The following is a 24911-nucleotide window of genomic DNA, read 5'->3' as shown; positions in this document are numbered from 1 at the left end:
ACGTTTTTTATTTAAACTACTGGCCAGAGTATTACTTACATAAATAAATGTATTTTCTTTCCAAGTGTACATTTTCTGAGGCTCTTCCATTGAATCATACATTTTGTTGACTATGAAACACTGTACAATAATCGATGGGAGGCTTGTAGCAGTTTATTAGCTGAGAATTTGAACAACCACTACTAAGACGGATATGAGCTAGAAGATATGTATAGGTCTTTCTCTTGATTGAAAGTTCTAATTAAGTGAATCGGAGAAAATTAACTGAAATTAGCTGTCAGAAAGTCACATTTAAATGAATGATGAGCTGGTCTGGCAGTAAACATTTAAATGATATAAATTGCCATTTAAGTGTATGGTTTAATGTTTGTCATGCATTAATGGGACACGAGGCTGCAGTGACAATCAAGCAGCTTGCTCTAATTTGAACATATTTAAGGCTTTTGTGTGGAGTACATTGTACACAAATTAAGACAATTGCTGCTTTTATGTGTCAATTTAAATGTCTTTTTAAAGTCAGACATAAGTTAATGAAAAAAAGGTATCATTTCATCTGCAAATTATAGAGTAGTTTTTAAGTTTTTACATTAATTTTAATTTCATGCTAAAAATAGGACTTGCTTAAAGCTATCACAAGCCCTGCTTTCCTTATGTCAAATTGATAATCAAGCAATTTTTAATTTTGTATTTGTTAAGCAAAATTACAAATGTTATGAATTTTATAACAGATCTGTGAAACAAGAACTTCTCAGAATTAATTGAATTAAATATTTGTAATATATATTCTTTCAAGTATGCTTTATATTTTTGAAATCATGAAATTATCTTCATGCCAAATTATTTACAAAATTATTTTTGTTTATGTATTTATTACACTTCTATTTTGGAGTAGTACATTGTAGTGTTTGAAAATTAATCATTCATGGAAAACTTAGTCTTGGTAAGTTGAGATAAAGAAATTCTTTGTGCACATCAACTTTTCTTAAAAATAGATACCTACATAATTATACACCTGTAAACCAAAGGAAATATATCTTTTGTCAGAAGACCTATCTTTTTTTCCTTTTCTTTTTGTGTGTGTATTTACTTGAGGAATGTAGAAAATAAATTAGCTAATTTTGTCTTAACAAGGAGATCTCTTGGACCAACTTGCTATCAGCAAGTGACCTCAAAAGGCATCATCACTGTCATTCATGCTTGTCTCTGAAAATTAGAACCAGTTTGTGTGTCCTGTGTTAATAACTCTGTTTTATTCTATTTGTACTCACAAGGAATTTAATTCCTGATATCTTGCATCTAAGTGTATATTTCAAGTGTGAGTATGTGACTATTGTTATTTATTTCTTTGGGTAAGGGAGAAGCTTTTACTAATTTTTTTTAATTTTAAAAGTTTTTATTGATGTCTTTTGTTTATTGATGTATTGTTCATCTTATTTAGGGAATCCTGGTATCTTAACGCCTTCCCCCTTTCAAAGAGTCATTCCTTATAAGAAAAAAAAAGCACACCTGATGATCTATTCAAAACATTTGAAAACATGTACAGTATACACTTGAGTACCTCCTACTCTAGGAAAGGATGGGTTGAGGATGCTCTCATATTTCTTCATTCAAGTCATACTTTATAATTTCATCACATTCAGTTATAAATTTTGAGTCTGTGATTCTTTCCATTTACATTGTTGGGTTTTTTACTATAATAAGTTTATTTTTAATTGCTTTGCGAATTATGTTGGGAGAGAAAAATCAGCAAAAGGGCAAAACCATGGGAGAGAGAAAAAAAAAAAACAAACAGAAAAAGGAAGTGAACATAATATGTATTGATTTACATTCAGTCTCCTTAGTTCTTTTTCTGCATGGAGATGGAGATTTTCTGTCCAAAATCTATTGGGATTGCTTTGAATCACTGAACCACCGAGAAGAACCCAGCCTTTCATAGTTGATCATTGCACATTCTTGCTGTTTTTTTGTATAGTGTATTCCTGGTTCTGTTTATTTCACTCAGCATCAGTTCATGTAAATCTTTCCAGGCCTTTCTATAATTAGCTTGTTGTTCTTTTTTTTTTTTTTTAATAAAACAATAATATTCCATTAACTTCATGTACCAGAAATTGTTTAGCCATTCCTCGATTGATAGGCATCTACTTCTTTTCCAATTCTTTGTTATCACAAAAAGGGCTGCTACAAACATTTTTGTACATGTGGGTCCTTTTCCCTCCTTTATAATTTCTTTGGGATGCAGACCCAGTAATGGCACTGCTGAGTCAAAAGGGTATGCACAGTTTTACAATCTTTTGGGCATAGTTTCATGTTGCTTTCCAGAATGGTTGGATGATTTCACAATTCCATCAACAATGCATCAGTGTCTCAGTTTTCCAGCATCCCCTCCAGTATTTATCATTATCTTTTCCTGTCATCTTAGCCAGTCTGAGAGGTGTGAAGTGGTACCTCAGAGTTGTTTTAATTTGCATTTCTCTAGTCAATAGTGATTTAGAGCATTTTTTCATATAACTATAAATGGCTTTAATTTCCCCATTTGAAAATTGTCTATTCATATCCTTTAACCATTTATCAATTGGTATTCTTACAAATTTGACATAGTTCTTTATATATTTTTAAAATGAGATCTTTATTAGAAATCCTGGCTGTAAAGATTTTTCCCAACTTTATACTTTCCTTTTAATCTTGTTTCTGTTGTTACTGTTGTGTTTTGTTTCTAATTTAATGTAATCAAAGTTGTCCATTTTGCCTTTCATAATGTTCTTTAGTTCTTCTTTGGTCATAAATTCCTCCCTTTTCCAAAGGTCTAATGGGTAAATTATCCCTTATTCTCCTAATTTGTTTATGGTATCATCCTTTATGCCCAAATCACGTATCCATTTTGGCCTTATTTTGGTAAGGGGTGTGAGATGTAGGTTTATGCCGAGTTTCTGATATATTATTTTCCAGATTTCCAAGCAATTTCTGTCATATTGTGAGTTCTTAATCCAGAAGCTGGAGTTTGGGGGGTTATTAAATACTAGATTGCTGTAGACCTGGATTATTGTGTCATGTGTATCTAATCTATTTCACTGATCTACCACTCTCTTTCTTAGCCAATACCAAATGATTTTGATGATAGCTGCTTTAAAATATAGTTTTAAGTTTGATACTGCTAAACTACCATCCTTTGTATTTTTTTTTTTCATTAATTCCGTTGGTATTCTTGACCTTTGGTTCTTCCAGATGAATTTTTAAATTATTTTTTCTAGTTCTATAAAATAATGTTTTGGCAGTTTGATTAGTATGGCACTGAACTAGTAGACTACCGTATGTACTCGAGTATAAGCTGAGTTTTTCTGCCCAATTTTTGGGCAGAAAATCCCCTCCTCGGCTTATACTCGAGTTACTAGATAAAACATGTGTAAATATCCCTTTGAATACCCCCCTGCTGTGTAGTATACAGCGCGAGTGCCGACTGTGATACTACAGGGCCGGCCGTTGCTACGGTGATGCGGCTGTTCCTGTAGTATCATGAACTGTATACTAATGCTGGCAATCGCTCTACATACGTATACCGGCACCCACTCTCCTCCTCTGCGGGCATCGGTGCGCTACCTAAACCTACTGATATAATAAGTTTTCCCAGATTTTTGGGTAAAATTAGGGGCCTCGGCTTATATTCGAGTATATACGGTAATTTAGGTAGAATTGTCATTTTTATTATATTAGCTTGGCCTAATGATGAACAATAAATATTTTTCTAATTGTTTAGAATTGATTTTATTTATGTGAGAAGTGTTTTGTCTACCGTAATTTTAAATAGAATTTTTCTTTTTATCTCTTGCTGATGGGCTTTGTCAGTTATATATAGAAATGCTAATGATTTATGTAGATTCATTGTTGGTTTTTTATGTTTTTTTATTTACTATTTTATTTTTTTCTCAGTTTTGTGTAAAACAATTTTAACATTAATTTTTTAAATTTTGAGTTTGAAATTCTGTTCCTTCTTTCCTTTCCACTTCCTTCTCCATTGAAACTACATATGTGAAGTTGTGTAAAACATTTCCATAATTGTCATATTGTAAAAAAACAAACAAACAAACATAGAACCCCCTCCAAAAAAAAAAAAAAAACACCTCAAGAAAAATAAAGTTAAAAAAAATGCTTCAGTCTGTATTCGACACAATCAATTCCTTCTCTAAGATGGATGGACGTTTTTTTATCATAAATCCTTTGGAGATATCTTGGATTATTGTATTGCTGAGAATAGCTAAGTCATTCATAAATGATCTTCTTACAATATTGATGTTACTTTGCCCACAGTACATTTCACTTTGCATCAGCTCATGGAAGTCTTTCCAGGTTTTTCTGAGAGTATCCTGTTCATCATTTCTTATAACACAATAGTATTGCATCATAATCATGTAGCACAATCTATTCAGCCATTCACTGGTTGATGGGCATCTTCTCAATTTCCAGTTCTTTGCCTTGAGAAAAGAGCTACTATGAATATTTTTGTACATATAGATCCATTTCCTTTTTAAAAAGAAATCTCTTTTAGTTCAGTAGTGACATTGTTAGGCCATGTGGTTTTATAACCCTTTGGGCATGGTTACACATTGCTGTACAAAATGAATCAGTTGACAGTTTGATCAATAATGTATTAATATCTCATTTTCTCCATATTCCCTCCAACATTTGTTATTTTCTTTTTCTGTCCTATTATCCAATGTAATAGGTATAAGGTAACACCTCAGAGTTGTTTTAATTTGCATTTTTCTGGTCAGTAGTAAGAGTGTTTTTTTTTTAAATATGGCTATAAATAGCTTGATTACTTCATCTTAAAACTGTTCATATGTTTTGATCATTTATCATTTGGAGAATGATGGCTCTTATTTTTTATAAGCTTGACTCAGTTTCCTATATGTTTAAGAAATGAAACCTTTAGCAGAGAAACTTGTTTCATAATTCTTTTCACAATTACTATAGCTGACTATGTTTTCCTTTCTGTTTATTCCATTCTCTCTCTCATTTTCCCCTACTCAAATGTGTTTTTTCTTTATATTTCCTCTTACCCAATATGGCCTCCCTTCTATTATATTCCCACTTTTCTCATTTCTTGTTCCCCATCTACTTTCCTGCAAGGTAAAATAGATTTCTGTCCCCAGTTAAGTATGTATATCATTCCTTCTTTTAGCCAGTTCTGATGAGAATAAGGTTCACTCCTTTTCCTTTCCCCCTCTTCCCTACACTGTAAAAACTTTTTTGTATCTTTTATGACAGATAATTTATACCATTCCACTTTGCTTTCTCTCTTTCCCTTTCTCCCAGTTCATTCCTCTGTCATCCCTTAATTTTATTTTTTAGGTATTATTCTTTTATATTCAACTCAAATCCATGCTCTATGTCTATATATACTTTTTTAAACTGCCTTAATAATGGGAAAAGTTCTTATGAGTTAAAAGTATCATCTTCCCTTGTAGGAATATAAAGAGATTAAACTTATTAAGTCCCATATGATTTTCCTTTCCTAATTATCCCAATATGCTTCTCCTGGGTTCTGTATTTGTAAGTCATATTTTCTGTTCAGCTCTGGTCTTTTTATCATAAGTGTTTTAAAGTCCTCTATTTCATTGACTATCCATTTTTCCCCCTGAAGGAGTAGGTTTATTCACTTTTGCTGGATTGCTTGGTTGCAATCTTAATTCCTCTGCTCTCTGGAATGTCATATCCAAAGCCTTTTTATTCTTTAATTTAGAAGCTACTAAATCTTGTCTTATCCTGACTGGTTCCTTCAGATTTTAAGTGTTTCTTTCTGGATATTTGCACTGTTTTCTCCTTAACCTGGGAGTTCTGGAATTTGTCTATATTAGAGCAGAGAGTTTTCATCTTGGGATCTCTTTCAGGAGGCATTTTGTTGATTCTTTAAATTTCTGTTTTACCTTTTGATTTCCTGGAATACCACAGCCATTTTCCTATACAAATTCTTGAAAAGCTCTTTTTTTTTTTTTTTTTTTTTTTATTGATCATGTCAAATAGTTTTAAAATTATCTCTCCTCAATCTGTTTTCTAGTTCACTTTTCCAATGTGAGATATTTCACATTATTTTCTAAATTTTTTTGTTTCTTGACTCTTCATCAAGTCATTAGCTTCCATTTGCTCAGTTCTAATTTTTAAAGAATTATTTTCTTCATTGAGCTTGTGTAGCTCCTTAATCTTCTCCTCATTGCCTTTCTGTACTTACCTTTGCATTTTTCTCTCATTTCTCTTCATCTTACTTGATTTTTGATTCCCCCTTTGAGCTCTTCTGTGGCCTAAGTCCACTTTTTATTTTTCCTGGAGTCTTTGCATGTAGCATGACCTTCTGAGTGTGTGTTTTGAGCTTCCTTGTCACCATAATCACTTTACAATCAACATCTTTTATTGTTGTTTGGTCATTTTCCCAAACTATTACTTGACTTTTAGCTCTATAAAAGTATTAATTTGTTACATTTATTAAAGTATTAAAGTGGGACGGTTTCCAGACTGGAGGATGCAAAGTCCCAAGTGTCAGAGGTCCTTCTGGGGACCTGGGTGCTCTCAGTTCTTCCAGGCTGGGATGATGGAAGGAGAAGGGTTGGCCGTCTCTTGGCCTGGGCCAGGTCTTTTAGCCTCTACAATCACTCTCTTCTCCGCCCCGCTCTGGCTGTAAATGTCTCGGGGTCTAGTGCTCTCCCTGTTCTAGGACCGTGGCCCAGATCTGAGTGCAGGCAGAGCCGGGGAGCCCGGCCTCCGCGCCAGCTCTTGTTGCCATCTGTGTGCCAGCCCTCTGGACGCTCCCCCTCTCACCCTGCTGCGAAAAGCCTTTCCCGCTGACCTTCTGCATGGTCTGTGGTGCCTGTGAGTTGAGAGGCCTGGAAATCCCCCTGCCGCCCCGCATCCAAAGGCTCCCCAGGATTTCTCTTGGTTTGGGGGCCAGAGCAGCAGCTTCATCCTGCCCACACCCGAGACCCACAGCGCTCTCCTGATAAGTCCTCTGGGCAGGAACGTCATTGGAGGTTCTGACTCTGCCGAGAGTTACTCTTTAAACCTCTTTGGCGGGGAGAGCCCTGGTGAGTCCCTGCCTTTACCCCACCATCTTGGCTCCGCCTCTTTATTTACATTGTGGTCGTTGTTCTCTGGACTTTGCTTCTGTTGCTCTGCACAATTCCTGTGAACTTCCCAACTTTCTCTTTGTCACTTACCATTTCTGAGAGCATGGTGTTCTGTTACCATAATTTGTTTAACCATTCCCTAAGTAATAAATGTCAGTGGAACATTTACTTTGTTTCCAGTTCTTTGCAATCACAAAACGTGCTGCTATTAATATTTTGATGTACACAGGGGCTTTCTTCTTATTGAGGCTCTTCTTGGCATATAAAGCCAGTAATGGAGTCTCTGGTTCACAGATTATGAATATTTTAATTAGTTTATTTATGTAATTCCAAATTTATTTCTGTCACTGTTTAGTTCTATTATCCAAAAGTAGAGCATTAGTTGTAATAATAATGGCTACATTAGTGGGTCTTTCAATATTAAGTACCTACTATGTACCTATTAAGTACCTTCTTCTCTGGTAAACACCAGAGAAGCAAAAAAAAAAAAAAAAAAAAAAAGTCCTTGCCCTGAAGTTCATAGTCTATTGGGGAAAAGTAAGCAAATATATACAAACAAGTTACTTTCAGTATAAATATGAAATAATTAAGAGAAAGAAAGAGCTAAGAGGGATTGGAAAGGCTTTCATAGACAAAGGGATATTAATTAGGATTTATAGGAAGCCAGAGAAGATATTAGAGGAAGATGAAAACATTTCTATACCATGAGACTCAGATAACATGAAATATTTATTTTAAAGTTTTAAAAACACCATATATATATATGTATATGTGTGTGTATGTGTGTGTATATATATACATATATATATATTAACTCATTCAATTAACTCATCTCACATTAAATATCTCAATTTATTATCCTCCTTTTACAGATGAGGAAATTTTATCTAAGGTCATTTAGCTGGTAAGTTTTGAGGCAATATTCTACCCAGATCTTGTTTGTAAGTCTAGCACTTTATCCACGATGCCATCTGATATATATTAATAATGACTAGCTTGTTAGTTAAGATATCATAACAGTGAATAAAATTTCATTATATAAATTCATATTAGTATTTCCCCATGTGCCAATCTTTCAATAGTCATAAGGTCATCTCAGACAAATATTTTTTGAAAAATTGCTTAGTAGCTGATATTAAAAAATAATATTTATCTGATTTTTAGATTAATGTCCAATTTAAAATACAGCAATGACCATAATGAGTTTGAAAATCTGTCACACTACTTGCCTAAATAATTCCTCTTAACTATCACTTCAGCCTATTAAGTATTCTATAATTAATAATTCTCAAAAAGTTTGAAATGCACATTTTTTCCAATTTTCCATTGTTGTTTCTTTGTGGAGAAAGCAAAATATATTTCTCAAATTGAATTAGCTTTTTTTAATCACATAATTTTTTTGATATTTATTATTGCATAAAACTAATTAATTAAAAATTGGAGCTTAGTGTTGTTTTTTCTTTTCTTTTTCTGCTGAGGCAATTGGGGTTAAGTGACTTGCCCAGGGTCACACAGTTAGGACGTGTTAAGTATCTGAGGTCAGAATTGAACTGAGGTCCTCCTGACTTCAGGGTTGGTGCTCTATCCACTGCGCCACCTAGCTGCCCCAGAAGCTTAGTTTTTAAAAGAAGGAACAAATTGGTAAAAAGTAAAACCTCAGAATAATCTTTGTTTTTGCAGTAAATGTTTTGAATAAACTAAGTGTGAATTAAATTTGTTGTTCTATTTATTTTTTCATACAAACTGATTATGGTTTTTGCTGAACTGTCTATTTTTTGTATTTGGCTGGACTGTTAAAACATCTGCATCAGGGACAATGCATCTAGGATCTGTTAACAGATTGTGAATATTGTTTTCTTTTAAAATTACTTTTATTGATATCTTTCATTTTTTGTCACATTCAATTCCATGTATATGACTCTTCCTTCTCCTGATAAGTAACCTATTACTTCTAACAAATATTCAAAATAAAAAAGCAGTTTTATAAAACTGTATAAAACTGACCAACTCTTCAACCACATTCTGACAGCTCACATAACAATCCACCTGCTTCTGTCTCACCTCTTGAGTAAAAGGAGAAGGCTACATTTTCAGATTTCTTTTCTGGGAACAAGTTATTATAATTATGTATTATATAATTATATGTATTATGTATATGTATTTGTATTACATAAACATATAATTATGTATTGCATAATGTATAACATATAGTATAAGAATACACGAATCTATGTGTATATATATATACATGCTATATATATAATTATACATAAACTATATGTTTGATCTTACTGTTATTTTTCTGCATAAATTTTCATCGTCATTGTATTCATTATCTATATAGCAGGTGTTTAATAAATGCTTGTCGTCATTGACTTAATGTATATTCTTGGTTCTATTTACTTTACTCTGCAATATTTTATCCAGATCTTTTCTTTTCTAAATTCTTCATATTTTCATTTGGAATAGTACATGGAGAGGTGTACAGTCAGGAATATGTGATTTTAAGTCTTCTCTCTTTGATATATCCTGCGTGAGTGACTCTGGCAAGTTATATAACTGTTCAATGCCCCATGGTAGCTGTAAATTTTAAGTTGCAGGTTTGGTGCAGGGGCTCAGGCTTTTCTTCATTGGGATTTCCCTATTCCAATGAAATCAGGAGTATTCCCTCTTCTTGTTCTTCTGATAAACTAATATATAAACTCTTAATTTGCATATTCATTCTTCAGTCAGCTTACACATACTTTGTTTTTGCTCTATTTCATTCTGTACAGTATACAGGACTATAGGATCTCTTTGTCTGAGAGTAGTATTCCTGGGACCAAAAACATAAATTTATTAAGGTGATTTTTTCCCCATACAACTCCAAAATTGTTTTCTAGAATAGTTTGGTCAGTTCACCATCAGACCTGCAATGTACTGGTACAAATATCTTTTGGTAGATGGGATGTTCAAGAAGGAGTAGCACTTCAAGTCAAGATATTGACCCCATTATTTTTGTGATGTCATTGGTCCTTTTTGAAAACAAAGGATAAACAGCAATAATGACTATTATAATTTTTATAATCATTGCCAGTGTGAAGGGTATATTTCTAAACACTAATGCTCACTGAGTTCAAAATTGATATTGGCTCAAAGGGAAGTATTCTTAAATTTATGAACTTTTAATTTTCCATTCAATTTTATTTTTCATTTATAGATTCTTTCTATGTCCCACCTCTTTCCCCATCCAGAGTTCTAAATTGCTTTCCAGAGTGTTTGAACTTACTAGTTTATAACTCTGCCAGTAGTGAATTAGTGTACCTCTTTTCCCCTATCCTTTCTAGTATTTGTCATTTTTATTTCTTTCTGCTATTTTAGCCAATCTGATGATTATGAATTGGTACTTCAGAGTTATTTTAATTTGTATTTTTCTAATTATTAGTTATTTAGAGCATTTTCTTATATGACTTTTTTTTTTTTTTTTTGCTAAGGCAATTGGGGTTAAGTGACTCACCAGGGTCACACAGCTAGGAAGTGTTAATTGTCTGAGGTCAAATTTGAACTCAGGCCCTCCTGACTTCAGTGATGGCGCTCTATCCACTGTGCCACCTACCTACTCCTCATATGACTTTTAATAACTGAATTTTTCCCTCTAAAAAATGCTGATCGATATTTTTTGATTTTTTTATCAGTTAGGGAATAGTTCTTATTATTACAACTCTGTCTCATTTCTCTGTGTATTTGAGAAATGAGACTTTTTATCAGAAAAGATGCCTGCAGAGATTCCCCTTGCTCCCAGTTTCTTGCTTTTCTTCTCATTTTAGCTGTGTAGGTTTTGGTTGTGCAGAAACTTTTAATTTATGTAATTAATCACACTTATACTTTTTATTTCCCATGAATTTTTCTTTAACTAAGTCCTCACACTGTTGTTGGGCTTAAAGCTAGACAGCTTAAAAGCCCACAGCTACGGTTCTAGAACTTGTTGCTTCTTACATAGGTAAAAACCGCTGCTTTCTTGTAACTGTGACTACTTCTCTCTGCCTTGGGACTGGGTCATAGGTTACAGAACTTCTAGATGGGAACAATTCTTGTTCCCAGAATGCATTGTAGGAGGAAGAAATTTGAACCAGGAAAACCAATTAAATAATTATTGTATGTGGAGATATGTTTAGAAGAATTGCACATGTTTAACCCATACTGGATTACTTGCTATGTAGGAGAGAAGGGTGGGGGGAAGTGAGGGAGAAAAATTTGGAACACAAGTTTTTCAAGGGTGAATGTTGGAAACTATATTTGCTTGTATTTTGAAAATAAAAAGCTATTATCAAAATAAAACAATTGTAATTTTTCAGAATGGTAATAATAATCTGAATTTAATATGATATCTTTGTGAATGGTGAGAAAGAAATGTATATAAGAGATACTATAAAAGTAAAAATGAAAGATTTGGCAAACTATTAGCTATTTGGGGTAAAGAAAAAAATGAGGAATTGAGAATGACACCAAGATTGTGAGCATGGATGAAGGGAGGATGGTTGAATATAGTAATAGGAAATTTTGAAAAGACAAGAGCTTGGAGATGTAGGAAAGGAATGGGAAGATGAGGGGATGATACTGAATTCTATTTGGAATGTGTTTGAGCTGTGTAATACAATGTCTAAAGCGCAACTGATAGAATGGGATCTGAACTCTCTTGAAAGAATAGAACTAGAAATATGATCTGAGAATCATATCCACAGAAATTATAATTGTACCCATAGGAATTGGTAAGATCATCCAGGGAGATGACATAGCAGGAAAAAAGAAGAGTGTTCACATTCAGGTCTTTTCAGAGTACACCCAGAGTTACTGATGGGGTTATGAAATGGATGAAGTGGACATGACAGGAGAAAAGATTTAGCAAAGGAGATTCAAAAGGAGCTATCAAGAAAACTGGTAGAAAAATGTCAGAAAAACCTAGAGTTTCTAGGAGGAGAATGTAATTAGCAATGTTAAATGTTGCTGAGGGGTCAAGTCTGATGAATGGCCATTAAATTTGCACATTAAGAGATCATTGATAACTTTGAAATGGATAATTTCATTTGAGTGAAGAAGTTATATACCTAATTGCAGAAGACTAAAAGAGTAAGAAGCAGCATCAACTTTAGTTGGCTTTCTCAAGGAATATAGTCAAATGGGAAAGATTGACAAAAAAATTGAAAATTGATTCAACACTTATCAGTTGAAGAATGGCTGAATAAGATGTGGTATATGATTGTGATGGAATATTATTGGGCTGAAAGAAATGGTTAGCAGGATACTTTCAGAAAAACCTGGTAAAACAGAAAAACTGATGCACTGTGAAATTATTTTTCTTGATTTTTTTGGTCTGTGTTTCCTTCTCCCACATGGCCAATATGGAAATATATTTTGCCTGACTTTAAATGCATAATTTTTATCAAAATGCTTTCCTGAACGAGGAAGGAAAAGAATTTGGAACTCAAAAAAGATTTTTTTAAACAATGTTAACATTTTTTAACATGTAATTGAGAAATAATCTATGAAATAAATAAAAATATACTTGGGGAAAGAAATTTTTCCCAAATAAATATAGACCATTGTTAAAAAGAAAAAAAAAAGGATAGGGAGTTCTCCAATTAATGTGTGTATTCTTTGGGGTTATTGAACTCTGTGTAATTCCATTCATTTGTTTGATTCTTATTTAGTCTTTCTTGTAATTTTCTTTTTTTTTTAATTAGAGCTAAATAATTTGCTAATTACTATTTTGTAATGTAATATGAGGCCTGAGAGTGCTGTTTCTTATTCTTCATTCCTGCGTTGTTTTTTGTTTTTTAAAAACAAATTTTTTTTAATTTCCCTAAAAATTCTAGAACTTTTGTATCTCCAAGTGACTTTGGTTACTATTTTATCTATCCTTATAGTACTTCCTGGAGAAAAACTAGCATTTTCAATCTCATTGTTTAGAGGAAGTATCAATATGTTCTGATATGTTTTATCTTTTAATGAATATGAACTTTATTTTTTCAAGTGATTCCATCGATTTAAAATTTTTCATATATCAATCCAATTTTTTCATTTTTTAATAATTTAATCTACTATATTTAAATTCAAATAAGTCAGCATCAAGTGATTGCTAAAGCTGATTTTGCAGTTCTTTATTTGAAGCCCCCCATCTTCTGATTTCACTAGCTATTCCCTCATGCCTGGAATGCTCTTCCCTCTTATCTATATTTTCTGGTTTCCTTCAAGTCCTATCTTTAATGAGAAACTTTCCCCAAACTTGCCTACCTTACTTCCTTTAATTCCATTGCCTTCCCTTTGATGATTATTACTAATTTATCTTGTAGTAGACTGATTAAATATAGTCTTCCCATTTGACTTCTTGAATATAGAGACTAGCTTTTACTTTTATATGCCTCTTACTTAGCATAGTGCCTGGCACACAGTAAGTATTTAACAATGTTATTGACTGAATAACTTTGAGAGTTAATAACCCCAAAGTCAAAATAATGTAATCTATTCTCTGTTATAGGCCTTAGAGAGTGAATTTGTTTCCTGCCAGCTTCACCAATGGATTGATCTCATTTTTGGCTATAAGCAGCAAGGGCCAGAGGCAGTCCGAGCCCTTAATGTCTTCTATTATCTGACCTATGAGGGAGCTGTCAATCTGAGTTCAATAACAGATCCTGTATTGAGAGAGGTAAGTTTTTTTTGTTTTGTTTTGTTTTATTTTTAACTGAGACAGCCATTCCAATCCCAATTCCAGAAACATATGGTCGTTTTTGAATATGTCCTTCCCTAATTTGATAATATCATATATCACTGATGTTATATTTTTTAAAATATTTATTTTAAATGATCTTGAACAATGCATGGTTTCTTCCATTTTAATTTGTATTTTAAGGGCTATTTTATGGATAATAAAATTGCTTAAGGGATTCAAATAGCACATGGAAATAAAGGACATGTTTACTTTTATGGAGAATTTACTTGTATTTATCCATCTAGGTTATTAGCCTAATGTTTTATCCTTCAGTGAGGGAAACAAAGTCTTATAAACCATTGTGTAATGTTTCTAAGTATCAGTCAAAGAATTAGTATAATGAGAGATAAGTGTACCTTGTGAAAAAGGCTATAATGAAGAACTTCTGCAAAAGCAGGAATTCTGGTACAATTTTATTTAATTATTTTAATTTTACTTAAATTTTAAATTTTTTATCTTATTTAATGTTTATTTTTAATTTAATTTAATTTTTTAAAAAAGTCTAAAGTAGTCATACCTTAGTAATCATACCATACTTAGACTACTTTAACTAATGGTTATGTTAGACTAGGAGGAGTGGTCACAGGAGGAGAACATTCTGGGAGGCAAGTGTGTTCCAAAGGCTGGAAGGCTAGATTAGAAAAGAAGATTGCAAACCAGATACTGAAGCATGGCAGGAGAAGAATGCTCAGTGTCTAGAGGTTCATGGATGGCAGAATTAAAGATGTAAAAAGATGAAAAGGACCCTTAGTACCTTTCCCTTTGCTTTGTCTTTTACCTTTCCCTTGCCTTATTTTTTTTGTGTCTTTCATCTCCTCAGTTTTGTATTTCCTTTTACTGATATAGAAAAAGAATCATCCCATCTCCCTCTTTCATCTACTCCTACAACATTGTCACTTTCTACCTTTAATTAGAATTAATTCTATAGCTTCTTGGAAAACTTTAAAGCTAAAACTAACAAAAATTTTCTGAATGGGGAGTAGTTTAAATTGAGTCCTGCCTTGAACTGCGAAGATAAATTTAGTTAAATTTAAAGGTTCTATATACATTTTAATCAAAATTTTTTTTAATAGTTATCACCTTTGCCCTCCTTGAAGAATTTCCAGGTTGGTGGGATCTATTGGAGTTTGTACTGTGTTGTTAAAACCTTCGTAATCTAAGGTCACCCTCATAGTTCATAGCACAAGGAGGTATCACAATGGACTTTATTGCAATAGCCTAGTAATGGACTCTATACCTCTTGTCCAAGGACCAATCTCTCTAATTTCATATAGGCTTGTAATCATGTTGTCATGTTGACCACAAAGTGATGAATTTGGGAAGACAATAACTCTCTAATGCCATCTAATATATTTAAAGAGGTTATGAACAGAGATAAGGGAGAAAGAACCTTCATCGCTGAAAATACATATCCTTGAAAAAAGGAAGTAACTATTCTTGCTAATAAATCCATTATCGTATCTTTTGATTCACTGACATTGATGTAGCTTTCTTTCATTGTATCCTAGTATCTTAATGATGAATAGAATTTTAAACATTTTGAAATAATGAAGAAGAAACATGAAACAAAATCAAAGGAGATTCTGATTAATACTAAACTTGTAGAAGCATGAATTGTTTTGCTTCTCTCCATGATTGTTTTCTTTAGTTTGAAATTAAAAATACAGAAGAGTGTTACTGTTCTCATCATATGTTTTGCCACCACCTATGAGTAAGACTATTCATTTCTGTACCTATGTGTATTTCCCTTTTTGTTCTCTTTTTGGGATGAGAAGCACTGTGAGATAGGGGATACAGATCTAACTTCTTAGTCAGTAACACATACTTCTGACCTACTGACTGAGCAAATGTAGCCTCTCAGAACTTCAGATAATTGTCTTATGAAACTGGAGGTCGCTGGTTAATTTTCTGTGCATTGATTATGGAAATTTCTTCAGTGGAAGTATGTTTAAATAGAGGTACGGTTAAAAATATATAGTACCAGATTGAGTTTTTAAAATTGAGACTCTTTAATGCTATTATAAGGGAATGGACTAGCTGCTTGTGCAGTATTTGCTCATTTGTCAATTCTCATCAAAAAATATTTATTGAATATCTATGATATAGAACACACTATTCCTACTTAGATTTGGAGGCCCAAAGCAATCACAGTATGATACAACCTATGATATGTGAGGATAAGATCATTAATCTGTAAAAATGACAGAATAGGTCTGAAGTCAAGTGTGTTTGGCCTAAGTCCAGTGCCCCAACAAACTATTCCTTAGAGAAAAACTCAGGTCGCTGTACATCTCAAATCTGAAATGAATGAGTTAAAGAATTTTCATGGTCCCATTGTAAGAACTGTTGCTATCATTTATGTGAAACTTAACTTGTTTCTAGTACCTCACATATATATATTTTTTCTGCTATACTGTTTCACAACATTGCAGGGAACTTTGAGTCAGGTTTTTTTTTTTTGTTTTGTTTTGTTTTGTTTTTGTATGAGGCTCAGTTTGGAGCCATTGTTTTTATTTTTCTGTTCCAAGTGGCTAAATCAACTGAGTTGGGCTTGTTTTCAATGTTGTAGAATCACAGGCATCATTGAAATGGTATAAATATATTATTTAAGCAGTAAATATATACATTCAAAATTGTATGGAAGTTGAAATATTTTCTCGTTAACTTAAGTAATCATTTCCAAGAGGTAGTTCATATTTAATTGTAATTGATCTTTATTTGATCCCTTCATTTTAGCATTATTTCTTTGATTCTACTCTCTTTTTCCCCTCCTCTTATTACGGTGAAGAGAATTCTGACTTAGAAATTAAAGAACCTAGATTCAAATCTTTCTGCTGTTATATAGTAACTATGTGACACTAAGCAATCTTTGAGCCTCAGTTTCCTAGTCTTCAAAATGAAATTTTAACAGCTGTCTTCTGAGGTCCAATGCAGCTCTAAACATTTATTTTTATGATCCTTTGTATTAATTTATAAACTATTTTTGGGTATATGGTTCATATTTAGTTGATAGGCTATATATGTAGTTTTTTTTTAAAATCAGAGATAACTTATATGAAGAGCATAACCACTCTTCATTTTATTTGAGTCTAAATTTTTTTCATGCTGGGTTTTTTTTTTTTTTAGTAGTAGGCTATATCAACTGATATTATTACTGAGTATTATGCATATAATATTCCCTATACTCCCTGTAGGGAACATTTTTAATTTTCAAAAAAAAAATTTAGTTTACCAAATAAAATGAGCATGAGTACATACATTATAGATAAGAAAGCATTCATACATGTAATTTAAAATCTCCATAATGTAGAACTTGATATGTGTGTGTATCTTGTTTCTTTATGTAGCCAAAATTTCCCCCTATGTATCTTCCCTTTCTTTCTCCCAGAGGGTGAGTTTATATAACAAACATTTTAATAATAGCTTGTTATTTTCAAAATATATGCAAAAATACTTATCAATATTCATCCTTTCAAAACCTTGTGTTTTCAATTTTTCTCCTTCCCTTCTCCTTCTTCCCTAAGGGCAAGTAATCCTATATATATTAAACCTGTATAGTTCTTCTCTACATATTTCCACATTTATCATGCTGCACAAGAAAAATCAGATCAAAAAAGGGAAAAATAAGAAAGAAAAAACAAACATAGAAACAAACAACAACAACAAAGGTGAAAATACTATGCTGTGATCCACATTCAGTCCCCATAGTTTCTCACTGGATGCAGTTGGCTCTGTCCATCATAAGTCTTTTGGAATTGGCCTTAATCACCTCCCTGTTGAAAAGAGCCACATCCATTAGAATGGATCATCACATAATCTTGTTGTTGCCATGTACAATGTTCTCTTCCTCTATAAGAAATGATCACCAGGATGATTTCAGAGATGCCTGGAGAGACTTACCTGAACTGATGCTAAGTGAAATGAGCAGAACCAGGAGATCATTATACACAGCAATAGCAAGATTATATGATGATCAATTCTGATGGACCTGGCTCTCTTTAATAATGAGAAGATTAAGGCCAATTTCAGTGATCCTATAATAATGAGAACCATCTACATCCAGAGAAATGTGAGAACTGAGTGTGGATCACAATATAACATTCTCACTCTTTTTGTTGTTATTTGCTTGCATTTTATTCTCTCATTTTTTTCCCTTTTTGATCTGATTTTTCTTGTGCAGCAAGATATTGCATAGATGTTTTATATATATATGTGTGTGTGTGTATATGTATATATATGTGTGTGTATATATACACATATATATACATATATACATACATATACATACATATATATACATATATATATGATTTAACATATATTTTTACCATGTTTTAACATGCCATTTAGAGCAGGGGTTGGGGGAAGGGGAGAAATTTGAACGCAAGGGTTAATGTTGAAAAATTATCCATGCATATGTTTTGAAAATAAAAAGCTTTAATAAAAAAAATAGTATTCCATTACATTCTCATACCATAACTTATTCAGCCATTCCCCAACTGGTGAGCATCCACTCAGTTTTCTGGTTCCTTGCCATTATGAAGAGGACTACTACAAACATTTTTGCACATGTGAGTCCTTTCCCTTTTTTTATGGTCTCTTTGAGATTGCCGTAGAGACATTTCTGAATCACAGGCTATGCACAGTTTGATAGTCCTTTGGGCATAGTTCCAAATTGCTCTCCAGAATGCTTGTATCAGTTCACAACTCCACCAACAATGTATCAGTGTCCCAGTTTTCCCAAATCCCCTCCAACATTTATCATTATCTTTTCCTTTCATCTTAGCCAGTTTGAGAGGTGTGTATTGGTACTTTAGAGTCATCTTAATATTTAGAGCTCTTTTTCATATGAATAGAAATGGTTTTAATTTCTTCATCTGAAAATAGTGTGTTCATATTCTTGATCATTTGTCAGTTGGAGAATGGTTATGTTCTTAGAAATTTGAATCACTTCTCTATATATTTTAGAAATAAGGCCTTAATTTTCCCCCAGTTTTTTATTTCCTTTCTAATGATTACTTGGCTGCCCTGGTTTTGTCAAACTTTTTTTTTACATTTACAAAATACTTTATTTTATTTTTAAAAGTTATTTTTCTTTTTTTTTATTATTATAGCTTTTTATATACAAAACATATGCATGGGTAATTTTTCCAACATTGACTCTTACAAACACTTCTGTTCCAACTTTTCCCCTTCTTCCCTCCACCCTCTCCCCTAGATGGCAAGTCATCCCATACATGTTAAATATGTTTAAGTATATGTTAAATACAATATATGTATACATATTTACACATTTATCTTGTTGCACAAGGAAGATCAGATTTAGAAAGAATGGAAATGTTATGTTGTGGTCCACACTCATTTCCCAGTGTTCTTTCTCTGGATGTAGCTGGTTCTGTTCATTACAGATCAGTTGGAACTGATTTGGATCCTCTCGTTGATGAAGAGAGCCACGTCCATCAGAATTGATCATCATGTAGTATTGTTGTTGAATTGTATAGAGATCTCCTGGTTTTGCTCATTTCACTCAGCATTAGTTCATGTCATTTTCTCCAAGCCTTTGTGGATTCATCCTGTTGGTTATTCTTATAGAACAATAATATTCCATAACATTCATATACCACAGTTTATTCAGCCATTTTCCAATTGATGGGCATTCACTCAATTTCTAGTTTCTTGCCACTACAAAAAAGGCTGCCACAAACATTTTTACATATGTGGGTCTCTTTCCTTCCTTTAAGATCTCTTTGGGATATAAGCCTAATAGAAACACTGCTGGATCAAAGAGTATGCACAGTTGGATAACTTTTTGCGCATAGTTCCATATTGCTTTCCAGAATGGTTGGATGCATTCACAACTCCACCAACAATGCATCAGTGTCCCAGTTTTCCCTCCAACATTCATCATTATCTTTCCCTGTCATTGTAGCCAATCTGAGAGATGTGTAGTGATATCTCAGAGTTGTCTTAATTTGCATTTCTCTGATCAGTGATTTGGAACACCTTTTCATATCACTAGAAATAGTTTCAGTTTCATCATCTGAAAATTGTCTGTTCATATCCTTTGACCATTTATCTATTGGAAAATAACTTGATTTCTTATAAATTAGAGTCATTTCTTTATATTTTTTGGAGATGAGGCCTTTATCAGAACCTTTAGGTGTAAAAATGTTTTCCCAATTTATTACTTCCTTTTTAATCCTGTCCACATTAGTTTTATTTGTACAAAAGCTTTTTAACTTAATATAATCGAAATTTCCTATTTTGTGATCAATAATGTGATCTTCTTTGGTCACAAATTCCTTCCTCCTCCACAGGTCTGAGAGGTAAACAATTCTATGTTCTTCTAATTTATTTATAATCTCATTCTTTATGCCTAGATCATGAATCCATTTTGATCTTATCTTGGTATATGTCTTAAGTATGGGTCAATGTCTATTTTCTTGGCAAACATTTTTTAAAAGGAAAAAAAAAGACCTTAATGAATGGTCCATTTTGATCTACTAGCCAGGAATCAGAATGCACTAGGAATTAATTCCTCATGTCTGTTTTATGTTAAATGTACCTACCAGGAAGAGATATAAACAATCTGGGTCTTTAATACCCTGAACTATATTAAAGAAGTTTTAGTACTTTTTAAGAAAAATCTACGTATAGGGACAGGGAATTAAAATACTGATTCTACTACATTAAGATTTGTCACTTATTTATTACTTATTTCTTCACCTCCTGTTAGAATTTAAGAATTCATCCTTATATACTACTTTTTAATTGTTCAGTCCTTTACTTTTATGTATTTATTTCTCTTGGTTTTTATGTATTTGTATTTAAAAGCTTTTACTAGGGTTTAGTCTTTTCAACAGAACATTTCTGTATGTCACTGAAGGTCCATTTCATCCCCTCTCCCCTCCCCCTTAAGTTAGTTTTGCTTGGTAAATTATTATTCTTTGCTATAAGCTTATGATATATCCCAAGGTCTCCTGTGGGATGGTAGCTGCTAAATTTAGAAAGATCCTAACAGATGACTGGGTCTGTATCCCAAAGAGATTATAAAAGAGAGAAAAGGATCCACATGTTTGCAGCAGCTCTTTTTGTAGTGACAAGGAATTGGAAATCAAGTGGATGCCCACCAATTGGGGAATGACTGAATACATTTTGGGATATGAATGTAATGGAATATTATTGTTCTGTAAGAAATGATAAGCAGGTCGATTTCAGAAAAACCTGGAAAGATTTACATGAACTGATGTTGAGTGAAGTCAAGTAGAGCCACACGAAATTATGTGATATGAGCAACTGTGATAGACTTAGCTCTTCTCAGCAATGCAGTGATCCAAGACTGTTCCAATAGAGATGAGATGGTAAATGCCATTCATGTCCAGCAAGAGAACTATGGAGACTTAATGTGGATCAAAACATGGTATTTTCATCTTTTTTGGTTTTTTGATTTTTCAGTCTTGTGGCTTTCCCCCCTTTTGGTCTGATTTTCTTGCACAATGTGACAAATATGGAAATGTTTAAAAGTATTACACATCAGATTTGCTTGCTGTCTTGAGGAGGTGAGAAATAAAGTAAGAGGGGGGAAAATTTGGAACAAAAAATCTTACAAAAATGGATGTTGAAAACTATCTTTACATATATATTTGGAAAAAATAAAATATTATTGGTGGTGGGGCGGAGATCTTTTTTTTTTGTTGTTGTTTTAAATTTAATTTTTATTTAATAATTACTTTATATTGACACTCGTTTCTGTTCCGATTTTTTTTTCCCTCCCTCCCTCCCTCCGCCCCCTCCCCTACATGGCAAGCAGTCCTTTATATGTTGGATATGTTGCAGTATATCCTAGATACAATATATGTTTGCAGAACCAAACAGTTCTCTTGTTGCATAGGGAGAATTGGATTCAGAAGGTATAAATAACCCGGGAAGAAAAACAAAAATGCAGATAGTTCACATTCGTTTCCCAGTGTTCTTTCTTTGGGTGTAGCTGCTTTTGTCCGTCATTTATCAATTGAAACTCAGGTCTCTTTGTCAAAGAAATCCACTTCCATCAAAATATGTCCTCATACAATATCGTTGTCGAAGTGTATAATGATCTCCTGGTTCTGCTCATTTCACTTAGCATCAGTTCATGTAAGTCTCGCCAGTCCTCTCTGTATTCATCCTGCTGGTCATTTCTTACAGAACAATAATATTCCATAACATTCATATACCACAATTTACCCAGCCATTCTCCAATTGATGGGCATCCATTCATTTTCCAGTTTCTAGCCACTACAAATAGGGCTGCTACAAACATTTTGGCACATACAGGTCCCTTTCCCTTCTTTAGTATTTCTTTGGGATATAAGCCCAATAGAAACACTGCTGGGTCAAAGGGTATGCACAATTTGATAATTTTTTGGGCATAATTCCAGATTGCTCTCCAGAATGGTTGGATTCGTTCACAACTCCACCAACAATGCATTAGTGTCCCAGTTTTCCCGCATCCCCTCCAACATTCATCATTATTTTTTCCTGTCATCTTAGCCAATCTGACAGGTGTGTAGTGGTATCTCAGAGTTGTCTTAATTTGCATTTCTCTGATCAATAGTGATTTGGAACACTCTTTCATATGAGTGGTAATAGTTTCAATTTCATCCTCTGAAAATTGCTTGTTCATATCCTTTGACCATTTATCAATTGGAGAATGGCTTGATTTCTTATAAATTTGAGTCAGTTCTCTATATATTTTGGAAATGAGGCCTTTATCAGAACCTTTAACTGTGAAGATGTTTTCCCAGTTTGTTGCTTCCCTTCTAATCTTGTTTGCATTAGTTTTATTTGTACAAAGGCTTTTTAATTTGATGTAATCAAAATTTTCTATTTTGTGATCAGTAATGGTCTCTAGTTCATCTTTGGTCACAAATTTCTTTCTCCTTGGGGCGGAGATCTTAACAGGATTCTATTACTCTGGATTCTTAACTTTCTTTTCTTTGATTTGGATATTCTGGATTTTGTTTCCAGTTTCATTTATTTTTCCCCCTCACAAAGTGGCTAGTGAATTTTTTCTATTTTCACTTTGCCCTTTGATTCTAATAGTTCTTAGCGTGTGTGTGTGTGTGTGTGTGTGTGTGTGTGTGTGTGTGTGTGTGATTTCTCAAATTACAATAGCTGGGCTCTTTTTTGTTGTTGTTCATAAATTTCAGGTGGTCCAATGATTCTCAAATTTTTCTTTTCAAATTGTTTTCCTGAGTCATCTTTGAGATGAAATACTTTGTAATTTTTTTAGTCAATGATTTTTCCTTATTTTAATATTATTTATTTGTGTAATCATTTACTTCTCTTTGTTCCATTCTAGTTTTTGCACTATCTTTTGCATGAATATAGTTTTTGCAACTCTTCTATTTAACTATTCTACTTCCAGGTATTTCCTCCATCTTTTCCAATTCTTTTCTATAGAACTCTCATTTCCTTTATAATGATTTTTGACTTTTGCTTCATTCCTTCCAGAAATTCTAATCAACTTGTGATGAAACTGTTTTTATCTGAGCCTTTGCTTATAGATAAGAACGTCTAATCTTTTAAGTGACAGTATGCTGCACAACTATACATGCTCTCATATGCATCCCCAGTGACTTGGTTTTCTTCTTGATGTTCTTTTAAAAATGTAAGTAGAGAGGCAGTTAGGTAATGCAGTCGATAGAGCACCAGCCCTGAAGTCAGGAGGACCTGAGTTTAAATATGGTCTCAGACACTTATCATTTCCTAGCTGTGTGTCACTTAACCCCAATTGCCTCAAAAACAACAACAGCAATAAAAAAGTAAGTAGATTGATGTTTTCTCTGAGCAACCAATAAGTTTGTTTTCCTCATCATCAGAATTGTTTTCAATTGGGTAATCAGAATTTGCTTCCTGAAAAGTATATTACCCCTCCTGGACATTATTTGTACAACTGAATTTTATTCTGTGATAAGCTTCTTATCAACTTTTTCTAAAAAAACTTTAAAATCATTGTTCTTAAAATCAGTTGTACATGTCAGGCTTTGATTGAATTTTCCCTTTTTTACTACAGTTTCCAAGACTGAATGGTCTCTTCCCCCTGAAAGTTCTTATCAGTTCTCTGTTATGACCGCATATTTAAAATCAGCCGGATTCAGGAATTCAGGTTAAGGGAAAAATCTTCAGTCTTTATTGAAGTGAAGAGGTGAATAAGGATTGCAATAGCAATATGGGCAGCTGCAACAGGAAGCCAGCTAACAGAGGGAGATCTGAGCTGAAGAGCTGTCACAATAGCAATGTGAGCAGCTGTGTCAAAACTCCAGCCAGCAGTCTCTCCTTCCCCTTCCTTTTTCCCCCTCCCCTATATATTCCCCTATATATATTATATTCAACCTATAATTGAAATATGTTTGTGAAATTACAAACTCTATTCAAAAGGGAAAAAAGAGGCAAAAGGAAAAGGGAGCAAAGTAAGGAAAAGGGGAATAGCAATAAGCCTGTTAGTTATATTAAGAAGATATATACATGTGAAGAAACCTGAGAACCAAAGCAAAGAAGCACAGTGGAGTAAAGAAAGAGAAACAGTAGTCTTACTACCGTCTACTGTAAACCACCTACCAAAATCGTCATTTCCTATACAACACATCAGGACTTGCACAAAGAGTGGGCGGGGGCCATTCTTTCTCCAAGCTTATATATTAATAGAGTATGGTCCAATTACTATTTAGCCTCACATGATTGGGACCTCAGTGCATCAACTCGAGCCTCAGCCCATTACAGTTCTCCTTGAAGATTGGATCCCCAAAATTTCCCTTCATTAGTAACTATGTTTTTTGCAGAATAATATTAGCATTAAGGCAAGGAACACGTGTATCAACTGTACCAGTTTTGGCAAAGCATGTCATCTAGCAGATGGCAATAAAATTGAAGTCCCCCATTATCACTTTATTACACCTTTGTGTCAGGTTTATAAAATATTTTCTGAATTTCCTACTTCGATTTGCTTTCCAGGTGGTTTACAGAAGACGGTAGTAAGACTACTGTTTCTCTTTCTTTACTCCACTGTGCTTCTT

At 33.3% G+C, this 24911-nt stretch overlaps 1 protein-coding gene across 1 annotated transcript in view; it reads left to right on the top strand.

The window, feature by feature from the left end:
• LRBA (LPS responsive beige-like anchor protein) overlaps positions 1-24911 on the top strand; it is a 745582-nt gene that overhangs the window by 629056 nt on the left and 91615 nt on the right. The window contains exon 47 of the mRNA XM_051966352.1: positions 13627-13794. Within this exon, the coding sequence (XP_051822312.1) occupies positions 13627-13794 (168 nt within the window). The remainder of the gene's footprint in view (positions 1-13626; positions 13795-24911) is intronic.

The sequence above is a fragment of the Antechinus flavipes genome, chromosome 6 (genome assembly GCF_016432865.1).
Source record: "Antechinus flavipes isolate AdamAnt ecotype Samford, QLD, Australia chromosome 6, AdamAnt_v2, whole genome shotgun sequence".
NCBI lineage: Eukaryota > Metazoa > Chordata > Mammalia > Dasyuromorphia > Dasyuridae > Antechinus > Antechinus flavipes.
The sequence above is the reverse complement of the archived record's forward strand: the minus strand, read 5'-3'. Positions and strand labels throughout refer to the sequence as shown.